The sequence below is a fragment of the Agelaius tricolor genome, unplaced genomic scaffold, assembly GCF_023055355.1.
Source record: "Agelaius tricolor isolate 1412-34295 unplaced genomic scaffold, bAgeTri1.0.p SCAF_5, whole genome shotgun sequence".
In the NCBI taxonomy this organism is placed as follows: Eukaryota; Metazoa; Chordata; class Aves; order Passeriformes; family Icteridae; genus Agelaius; species Agelaius tricolor.
The window spans coordinates 5,281,455-5,292,654 of record NW_027269265.1 but is presented as its reverse complement, the minus strand read 5'-3'; the positions used below and the strand labels follow the sequence as shown (position 1 = coordinate 5,292,654).

The 11,200-nt window shown below is 53.9% G+C and overlaps 2 protein-coding genes across 2 annotated transcripts; both read right to left on the bottom strand.

Annotated features, from left to right (window-relative positions):
* Positions 1–3,221: 3,221 nt before the first annotated feature.
* LOC139589560 (inositol 1,4,5-trisphosphate receptor-interacting protein-like 1) lies at positions 3,222–4,673 on the bottom strand. Its single transcript, XM_071425999.1, has one exon. It carries the CDS (start codon positions 4,671–4,673, stop codon positions 3,222–3,224), a length of 1,452 nt encoding a protein of 483 aa, XP_071282100.1.
* A 4,701-nt stretch (positions 4,674–9,374) lies between these two features.
* On the bottom strand, positions 9,375–10,826 carry LOC139589559 (inositol 1,4,5-trisphosphate receptor-interacting protein-like 1). Its single transcript, XM_071425997.1, has one exon. It carries the CDS (start codon positions 10,824–10,826, stop codon positions 9,375–9,377), a length of 1,452 nt encoding a protein of 483 aa, XP_071282098.1.
* Positions 10,827–11,200: the final 374 nt, after the last annotated feature.

The following is an 11,200-nucleotide window of genomic DNA, read 5'->3' as shown; positions in this document are numbered from 1 at the left end:
CCTTTGCCTTCAGCAAGGCCCCAGTGTGGGCAAACCCTGAATTCCCTGTGGAAGCAGCTCAGATTTACACCGCCCAGCCTGAGGGATGCCAGAGGACAGACAAGGCCAACAAAGGGGCAAGTGCAATGCAGCTTAGGCTCCAGCTTTCTGCCCTTGTGTCTCTGGAGCCTTGGAGGGGAAGGCCGTGTGCCTGGCAGTGACTTTCACCAGCTCTCCTGCTAACGGGCCTGGGCACCCCAGGGCTGCTTGGTCTCAGCACAGGCTGGAGCAGGAAGAAATGATCACCTGGCTTTGGAGACCCCTGAGACAAGCATAGATGATGATGAGTATGCAGAGAAGGCACAATCAGCACTGCACAGCTGCTTCTCTAAGCCATCAATCAAAAAATATTCAAACATTACTCTTTGATTTTTGGGTCTTTGTAAGGTTTTGTTTGAAGCTTTTTCCCCCCCAGGAAAAGGTGTGGCATTTGCCATATTGTACACCTGGATTGGAGTGGTCCATTCTCAGTGCTGCCTACATGGAACTCAAAATTGTTCCTTTGCACATCTCTTTCCCCTGTTACGATGTTTCAGTTCAAGGCACTGATGGGTAACAGCTTTTCTCTCCTCTCACCTTGAGCTCAGGAGCTGGGAGAGCCACCCACCCCCCTCCTGTGACACAGCCTGAGCCTTCAAGTCTTCTGCAGCAGTGTAAGGTGGCATGGTGCCAGTGGCTCGGCTGCCAGCACTGGTGCTCGCCATGCTGGAAGGCTCATCTGTACGGAGTAAGTCAGCTCACAGCTGCCAGCAGCTGGGCTGTGTCCCACTCCACATTGGTCCTGCTATCAAGTCGCAGGGCACAAACCAAACACAGACAAGTTCAACTCGCAACCATGTCCCCGAGTGCCGCTGCCACACATTGCTGAAGTGGCTCAAGCAAGGACAATTGCACCAATTCCTCGGGCAGCCAGTGCCAGTGCTTGACAACACTTTCAGAGGAGAAATTTTTCCCTAAAACTTAGTCTAAGCCTCCCATGGCTGAAGGTGAGGCCATTTCCTCTTGTCCTCTCCCTTGGTTCCTGGGAGCAGAGGCTGACCTGCACCAGCCCCACCCTGCTGTGTGGGAGCTGCAGAGAGTGAGAAGGCTCCTGCGTGATCCTGACTGTGGCTGCAGCCATGTGTGCCCCTGTGTCTGTGCCCGGCACTGCCGGCCCTGCTGCCCTGCTCCCGGAGCCCTGTCCCCGGGCAGAGCCGCTCCCTGGCCGGGCACAGCCCCATGGGCTGCTCCCTGCTGCGGCCTTGGCTGGCCCCAGAGCCGGCTCCCCCTGCAGCTGGCCCCGGGCTGGCCGCGTGTCCCCAGCCGGCTGTGCCCGGGCAGCTGCCTCAGCCGTGAGGGCTGCAGAGCTGCGGGAGCCCAGGCCTCTCTGCCAGCCGCCCTGCAGAGCGCCCAGCTCCAGCTGGCAGGGCCTCAGTGCCCCCCCTGTGCCCTCCCACACGCACCGACAGCCCAGGCCCCGCTTGCTGCCCTCATGGCGGCACTCCTGGCCCCAGCGCTCTCCAAGGCCTTCTCCAGGGGCGCCTTCCTGCGGCCTTTCAGTCCCTGCCCGGGAGCCAGCAGAGACCTGCACGGGGGCTGTTGGCAAGGGCCCGCAGGGACAGCGCCAGGGCCAGTGGCTTCCCAGTGACACAGGACAGCCTTAGGCTGGAGATGGGCAAGGAATTCTGGCCTCAGAGGCTGCTGAGGCCTGGCCCACGCTGCCCACAGGAGCTCTGGCTGCCCCATCCCTGGCCGTCTTCCAGGCCAGCTTGGATGCGCCTTGTGGCAACCTGGCCTGGCGGAAGGTGTCCCTGCCCTTGGCAGCAGGGCTGGAACAAGACAATTTCTAAGGACCCTTCCAAGCCAAGCCATTCTGGGATTCTGTGATCTGAGGGGCTGGCTTGGCTTGGCTTAATTTCTGCTTAGAGCCAATTCAGCACTCTCAGTTTGGTTGAGTTCAAGGCGCCTGTTCAAGATCCCAGATTCACAGTGGGTGACATTTACCACTACTCTAGGCCTTGCTGAGATCAATAAAGTCTTGCACACAGCAGATCCTGGAAAATTGCATTTTATTGAAACAAGAGCAAAGAATTTTCCAGCTTACCGCTCTTAAATGTGCTAACTATAGGGCATATATATGGTTCACAACAGATAGGGACAGTAGATATGGCTATATACGTATCAAAAAATTGTATGAGAAACGTAATATATTCTAATATATTATAGCCATGGGGTAATATATACAGGCATAGGGTGTATAATACATATGACACAGTTCTATTCAAATCTAATTTTAACAGCATGTATATATCATAGGTATCTTATCTATGTTATAAATATCTCTCTTTTATGGAAAACACCTTCCAGACATAAACATACTAAAAGCAACAATATGTGTCATAACAGATAGTGACCCTAAATATGCCCTCTACTGTTAGTATTTACACATAATTACATATTCAACTCTTTAAAATTACTTCTTATCCTTACATCATAACTACACATTTCATATATTTTATATTATTTCTCTAAGTATATCGTTTTGGTTTATGGTAGTTTAGTAGTATATATAATTTATAAATATTATAGTCTATAATAGGAATACACTATATATCTATGAAATAAAAATCTGGATTCCTTCGTATACAAAATTTCCGGCCAGCTCCAACGCCGTTGTTCCAACGCTGACGTCAAGACGTCCCTTCCAGGAACATAGAGAGACTCCATCCGTTGACTGATCCTCGGCCAGCAGCCCCCGCTTTTTCTCTTGGTCCTTTTTGCCCCATTTTTTTTCTCTTTCTCTGTCCCACATTCACACTTCTCCCATGCTCTAGATTTTGCCCCTTTTCAATGGCCAGGAAAGACTGTATGTTGCAGGTCGGCTTTGGAGGCTTTAGCCCTGCACGTACGGCACGTGTTCTCTTCATGTGCTTTTTCCGGCATGGGAGAGTAGTGGTAAGCAGGGCTGAATGCGGTCTGGGTGCTTTTTTTGGAAAATGAAATTACAGAAAGACCTAGTCTAAAAGCACCCAGGGCCCTCCACCTGCTGAGGCAGCAGGAGAGCCAGTGGGACCTTCACCAGAGCCTTTGCACGCAACCTCTTCTCAGCCAAATCTGGACTGCAAGGTGGTTCTCTGCTGCCAGCTGTGAACAGCACAAGCACAGCTCTGTGCTCACAGCCACGACTCCTCCCCTTCACTGGGTCAATCTTCAGCAAGAAGGATTCTTTTGTACCACCTTTTCAGAACCTGGTACTCATGGATGGCCTGGGCGTGGGCATCCGGCTGCTGCGCCAGGCGAAGGAGAAGATTGTACGACCCACACGTTTGAACATCTGCAGGTACACGGATGTGCTGAGGGAGCGTCGGGTTCCCCACAATGAAGTGGTTGAGGCGTTTGGCTTGCACACAGAAGCGCAGGCTCTTGATGATATCCTGCAGTCGTTCTAGGAGGTCTCTCCTGCGCCACGATGAGACGGGGATGACATTGAGCAGGTGCATGACAATGGTCTTCATGGTGTAGGTGGAAAAGCTGAAGCCCAGCGGAAGTCGGGTGAAGAACTGCAGGCATTTCAGGTGCAAGCTGTCAGGAGGGGCCTGCCTGGCAATGTGCTTGAAGAATTCAGCCTCTGCCACAGCATAAGACTCGGGCCAGATTGTGCTTGCTGTGTGGGCCTCTCTGGTCTGGCTGCTGACGAAGACGGCTGAGTCGTCTCTCCGCACCCCGAAGAGCATCTCAATCCTGAAGCTTTCCCTGCCGTTGGTCACCTTGAATTGGCAGGAGCGCGTGGAGGGCAGCAGCACTAAGTGCCAGTTGTGTGACTGAGGCAAAGCTGGCCAGATTGCTCTCACCAGTTGGTAGAACCAGCGGGCAGTTTTCTGCACGTCCAGGTAGGAGCCGGTGCACAGGGTGTGCAGGAGGCTGGGACCCTGATTCCTCCTCAGCTCCTCCTCAGGGTGGTGCAGGAAGCACAGCATGTCCTCAGCCTGCTGCTCCCTCCTGCAGGTGCACTCCAGCTGCACGCGGACACGGAAGTTCCTCACGGGCCTCTGCCCTGCACTGTCCAGCTCCAGGTGGAAGCTGTGGCCTCGGGGAGGAGTCATGGGGATGAGCACGCGGTACACCACGTCCTCCTCACGGGGACTCCAGCCCTCAAAGGCACTGCCCACCCCGATGGCTCGTTGCAGGACTGGGTAGAAACTGTTTGACAAGACGTGTCCAAAATAAACCGCGTAATTGTCCATCAGGTTAGTTGTCCACTGACAGCCTCTCTGCAGGTCCTGTACAGGCCACCGGATGCGCTGCATTATAACTCGTCCAACGCGATCGTCAAAATCATCTTCTACTTGGACTGCAAGTGCAACATCGTTGTTTGCTGCAATTTCAGCCTCATTGACAGCTTCGTTTCCAACATCGTCTTCTTCATTTGCAGCAACATTGCCCGCTTCCTCTTCATTTGCACCACGGTTTTCTTCTTCATCCTCCTCTCTCCTCAGGCTGCTTTTCCACCCAATAAACCACAGGACCAAGATGTAGACCAGGACCACAACAACAGCTAAGAGCAGCAAGAACTGCACCTGCTGCTGCCTATGCCGCTCCACCTCCTGCTCCAGCTGAAGCCTCTCCCGTTCCAGGTGTTTGGCACGCACTTCCATGCGCAGACGTGTTTCCTCATCCAATCCCTCAGCCACGGGCTCTGGGTACTGGATGAGGCTTTTCAAGAGCATGAAAAAGAACACTATGGGATCCATGGTCTGCAGGAGGAGGGAGAGAAGTCTGTGAGTGGGGCGGGGAGGGAGGGAACTGCTGCTTGCTGGATAGAGAACAGGACCCTCAGGGATCCTGGCACAGGAAGCACAGGGCCACAGACAGCATGCAGGCAGCAAGGCCTGTCTCAGTGCCCCAGCAGCAGCAGCAGCCGCTGCCCTGTGGCCTGCCCAAGGCTCTCCCATGAGGGGCTGTCCCTGCATGCAGAAGGAGAACCCAGCCCCAGGTGCAGCATTTCTGCCCCAGCCCTTGTTCCCAGCCTAGCCTCCCCGCCACGTGTGCACTCACCGCTTGCCAAAGCAATGCATGGCCAGCGTTACCTGCTGGGGCCTTTTAGAGCTGCCCCCATTATGACATGTCCCCCGTGATGTCACATGTGTCACAGCATGTCACAATACAGCCAGCCCCACCCTTTTGCCCCAAGCCAACTCCTGGCTCGGGCACTCAGAGTGGCCCTGGTGTACTGCTTAGGGCTGCCCTTGGGGGAAGCTTTTCCAAAGGATTTCCCATTGTTCTCTCTTTTTGTCCTTCTTTTCATCTGCCCTTTACTGGCAACCTCATAGACATCCCTGTTGGAAGGCACCCTTGAGGATCATTGACTCTAAGCTTTGACTCCTCACTGGTTGAGCTGCACTGAAATCTAGGTGTCAGCGCGGTTGAAAAAGTCCCTGAAGATCACACAGTGCAGCTGCAAAGTTAACACTGCCTACTGCTCCAATCAGCCAGGTCCCCAAATGCCACATCAACAAGACTGTTATACCTCTCTGAGGGTGGTCACTCCGAGCCATTTCCCTAGGCAGCCTGTTCCCAAGCTTGGCACCTTTTGCTTGAGGGAATATTTCCTAGAGATGCAATCGAAACCTCCCCTAGCGCAACTTGAGGTCATTTTCCTCTGCTCATACTGTTTGTTCCCTGGGCTGATAGAATGACTCCCACTAAGCTACAACCTCCCTTCTGGGGCCATCAGTATCGTGTCCGGCATTTGAGCTGTGAAACCAGCTCCTGGCAGGGGAGAGAAACGTGGGGCTTTTGCACGGCACTTCCCGTGTTCCAGTGGGACAGAATGGGTTCTCAGTGGGCAGAAGAATTTCAGGTTGCCCGGAAGGGTTTCCATGGGAGGAGAACCTTTGTGCCAAAAACATCAGCCAAGGGAATCCGTGGCCTTCAGAGCAGAAGGAAAAATCAGAATTTTCCTTGTAGAGAATGGAAAGGTTAGGAGTGAAAGTCAATGCTGGAATGTCCCCGTATGTCCATGTGGTTTTTTCTAACCTGCAAGTCCAGAGTGTCAAGAGGGGCCTCAGCAGCCAAGAAATGCCCTCTTGCTCTGGGGCCTTCCATGGCACGGGCGGCACAAGGGAGAGAGCCCTTGCGTGGCCTTTGCCTTCAGCAAGGCCCCAGTGTGGGCAAACCCTGAATTCCCTGTGGAAGCAGCTCAGATTTACACCGCCCAGCCTGAGGGATGCCAGAGGACAGACAAGGCCAACAAGGTGCAAGTGCAATGCAGCTTAGGCTCCAGCTTTCTGCCCTTGTGTCTCTGGAGCCTTGGAGGGGAAGGCCGTGTGCCTGGCAGTGACTTTCACCAGCTCTCCTGCTAACGGGCCTGGGCACCCCAGGGCTGCTTGGTCTCAGCACAGGCTGGAGCAGGAAGAAATGATCACCTGGCTTTGGAGACCCCTGAGACAAGCATAGATGATGAGTATGCAGAGAAGGCACAATCAGCACTGCACAGCTGCTTCTCTCAGCCATCAATCACAAAATATTCAAACAATACTGTCTGGGTTTGGGGTCTTTGTTGTGTTTCATTTAAAGCTTTTTCCCCCCCCAGGAAAAACGTGTGGCATTTGCCATATTGCCGTACACCTGGATTGGAGTGGTCCATTCTCAGTGCTGCCTACATGGAACTCAAAATTGTGCCTTTGCACATCTCTTTCCCCTGTTACCATGTTTCAGTTCAAGGCACTGATGGGTAACAGCTTTTCTCTCCTCTCACCTTGAGCTCAGGAGCTGGGAGAGCCACCCACCCCCCTCCTGTGACACAGCCTGAGCCTTCAAGTCTTCTGCAGCAGTGTAAGGTGGCATGGTGCCAGTGGCTCGGCTGCCAGCACTGGTGCTCGCCATGCTGGAAGGCTCATCTGTACGGAGTAAGTCAGCTCACAGCTGCCAGCAGCTGGGCTGTGTCCCACTCCACATTGGTCCTGCTATCAAGTCGCAGGGCACAAACCAAACACAGACAAGTTCAACTCGCAACCATGTCCCCGAGTGCCGCTGCCACACATTGCTGAAGTGGCTCAAGCAAGGACAATTGCACCAATTCCTCGGGCAGCCAGTGCCAGTGCTTGACAACACCTTCACAGGAGAAATTTTTCCCTAAAACTTAGTCTAAGCCTCCCATGGCTGAAGGTGAGGCCATTTCCTCTTGTCCTCTCCCTTGGTTCCTGGGAGCAGAGGCTGACCTGCACCAGCCCCACCCTGCTGTGTGGGAGCTGCAGAGAGTGAGAAGGCTCCTGCGTGATCCTGACTGTGGCTGCAGCCATGTGTGCCCCTGTGTCTGTGCCCGGCACTGCCGGCCCTGCTGCCCTGCTCCCGGAGCCCTGTCCCCGGACAGAGCCGCTCCCTGGCCGGGCACAGCCCCATGGGCTGCTCCCTGCTGCGGCCTGGGCTGGCCCCAGAGCCGGCTCCCCCTGCAGCTGGCCCCAGGCTGGCCGCGTGTCCCCAGCCGGCTGTGCCCGGGCAGCTGCCTCAGCCGTGAGGGCTGCAGAGCTGCGGGAGCCCAGGCCTCTCTGCCGGCCACCCTGCAGAGCTCCCAGCTCCAGCTGGCAGGGCCTCAGTGCCCGCCCTGTGCCCTCCCAAACGCACCGACAGCCCAGGCCCTGCTTGCTGCCCTCATGGCGGCACTCCTGGCCCCAGCGCTCTCCAAGGCCTTCTCCAGGGGCGCCTTCCTGCGGCCTTTCAGTCCCTGCCCGGGAGCCAGCAGAGACCTGCACGGGGGCTGTTGGCAAGGGCCCGCAGGGACAGCGCCAGGGCCAGTGGCTTCCCAGTGACACAGGACAGCCTTAGGCTGGAGATGGGCGAGGAATTCTGGCCTCAGAGGCTGCTGAGGCCTGGCCCACGCTGCCCACAGGAGCTGTGGCTGCCCCATCCCTGGCCGTCTTCCAGGCCAGCTTGGATGCGCCTTGTGGCAGCCTGGCCTGGCGGAAGGTGTCCCTGCCCTTGGCAGCAGGGCTGGAACAAGACAATTTCTAAGGACCCTTCCAAGCCAAGCCATTCTGGGATTCTGTGATCTGAGGGGCTGGCTTGGCTTGGCTTAATTTCTGCTTAGAGCCAATTCAGCACTCTCAGTTTGGTTGAGTTCAAGGCGTCTGTTCAAGATCCCAGATTCACAGTGGGTGACATTTACCACTACTCTAGGCCTTGCTGAGATCAATAAAGTCTTGCGCTACAGCAAGATCCTGTAAAATTGCATTTTATTGAAACAAGAGCAAAGAATTTTCCAGCTCACCGCTCTTAAATGCGCTAACTATAGGGCATATATATGGTTCACAACACATAGCGACAGTAGATATGGCTATATATGTATCTAAAAATTGTATGAGAAACGTAATATATTCTAATATATTATAGCCATGGGGTAATATATACGGGCATGGGGTGTATAATACATATTACACAGTTCTATTCAAATCTAATTTTAACAGCATGTATATATCATATGTATCTTATCTATGTTATAAATACCTCTCTTTTATGGAAAACACCTTCCAGACATAAACATACTAAAAGCAACAATATGTGTCATAACAGATAGTGACCCTAAATATGCCCTCTACTGTTAGTATTTACACATAATTACATATTCAACTCTTTAAAATTACTTTTTATCCTGACATCATAACTACACATTTCATATATTTTATATTATTTCTCTAAGTATACCATTTTGGTTTATGGTAGTTTAGTGGTATATATAATTTATAAATATTATAGTCTATAATAGGAATACACTATATATCTATGAAATAAAAATCTGGATTCCTTCGTATACAAAATTTCCGGCCAGCTCCAACGCCGTTGTTCCAACGCTGACGTCAAGACGTCCCTTCCAGGAACATAGAGAGACTCCATCCGTTGACTGATCCTCGGCCAGCAGCCCCCGCTTTTTCTCTTGGTCCTTTTTGCCCCATTTTTTTTCTCTTTCTCTGTCCCACATTCACACTTCTCCCACGCTCTAGATTTTGCCCCTTTTCAAAGGCCAGGAAAGACTGCATGTTGCAGGTCAGCTTTGGAGGCTTTAGCCCTGCACGTGTTCTCTTCATGTGCTTTTTCCGGCATGGGAGAGTAGTGGGAAGCAGGGCTGAATGCGGTCTGGGTGCTTTTTTTGGAAAATGAAATTACAGAAAGACCTAGTCTAAAAGCACCCAGGGCCCTCCACCTGCTGAGGCGGCAGGAGAGCCAGTGGGACCTTCACCAGAGCCTTTGCACGCAACCTCTTCTCAGCCAAATCTGGACTGCAAGGTGGTTCTCTGCTGCCAGCTGTGAACAGCACAAGCACAGCTCTGTGCTCACAGCCACGACTCCTCCCCTTCACTGGGTCAATCTTCAGCAAGAAGGATTCTTTTGTACCACCTTTTCAGAACCTGGTACTCATGGATGGCCTGGGCGTGGGCATCCGGCTGCTGCGCCAGGCGAAGGAGAAGATTGTACGACCCACACGTTTGAACATCTGCAGGTACACGGATGTGCTGAGGGAGCGTCGGGTTCCCCACAATGAAGTGGTTGAGGCGTTTGGCTTGCACACAGAAGCGCAGGCTCTTGATGATATCCTGCAGTCGTTCTAGGAGGTCTCTCCTGCGCCACGATGAGACGGGGATGACATTGAGCAGGTGCATGACAATGGTCTTCATGGTGTAGGTGGAAAAGCTGAAGCCCAGCGGAAGTCGGGTGAAGAACTGCAGGCATTTCAGGTGCAAGCTGTCAGGAGGGGCCTGCCTGGCAATGTGCTTGAAGAATTCAGCCTCTGCCACAGCATAAGACTCGGGCCAGATTGTGCTTGCTGTGTGGGCCTCTCTGGTCTGGCTGCTGACGAAGACGGCTGAGTCGTCTCTCCGCACCCCGAAGAGCATCTCAATCCTGAAGCTTTCCCTGCCGTTGGTCACCTTGAATTGGCAGGAGCGCGTGGAGGGCAGCAGCACTAAGTGCCAGTTGTGTGACTGAGGCAAAGCTGGCCAGATTGCTCTCACCAGTTGGTAGAACCAGCGGGCAGTTTTCTGCACGTCCAGGTAGGAGCCGGTGCACAGGGTGTGCAGGAGGCTGGGACCCTGATTCCTCCTCAGCTCCTCCTCAGGGTGGTGCAGGAAGCACAGCATGTCCTCAGCCTGCTGCTCCCTCCTGCAGGTGCACTCCAGCTGCACGCGGACACGGAAGTTCCTCACGGGCCTCTGCCCTGCACTGTCCAGCTCCAGGTGGAAGCTGTGGCCTCGGGGAGGAGTCATGGGGATGAGCACGCGGTACACCACGTCCTCCTCACGGGGACTCCAGCCCTCAAAGGCACTGCCCACCCCGATGGCTCGTTGCAGGACTGGGTAGAAACTGTTTGACAAGACGTGTCCAAAATAAACCGCGTAATTGTCCATCAGGTTAGTTGTCCACTGACAGCCTCTCTGCAGGTCCTGTACAGGCCACCGGATGCGCTGCATTATAACTCGTCCAACGCGATCGTCAAAATCATCTTCTACTTGGACTGCAAGTGCAACATCGTTGTTTGCTGCAATTTCAGCCTCATTGACAGCTTCGTTTCCAACATCGTCTTCTTCGTTTGCAGCAACATTGCCCGCTTCCTCTTCATTTGCACCACGGTTTTCTTCTTCATCCTCCTCTCTCCTCAGGCTGCTTTTCCACCCAATAAACCACAGGACCAAGATGTAGACCAGGACCACAACAACAGCTAAGAGCAGCAAGAACTGCACCTGCTGCTGCCTATGCCGCTCCACCTCCTGCTCCAGCTGAAGCCTCTCCCATTCCAGGTGTTTGGCACGCACTTCCATGCGCAGACGTGTTTCCTCATCCAATCCCTCAGCCACGGGCTCTGGGTACTGGATGAGGCTTTTCAAGAGCATGAAAAAGAATACCATGGGATCCATGGTCTGCAGGAGGAGGGAGAGAAGTCTGTGAGTGGGGCGGGGAGGGAGGGAACTGCTGCTTGCTGGATAGAGAACAGGATCCTCAGGGATCCTGGCACAGGAAGCACAGGGCCACAGACAGCATGCAGGCAGCAAGGCCTGTCTCAGTGCCCCAGCAGCAGCAGCAGCAGCCGCTGCCCTGTGTCCCGCCCAAGGCTCTCCCATGGGGGGCTGTCCCTGCATGCAGAAGGAGAACCCAGCCCCAGGTGCAGCATTTCTGCCCCAGCCCTTGTTCCCAG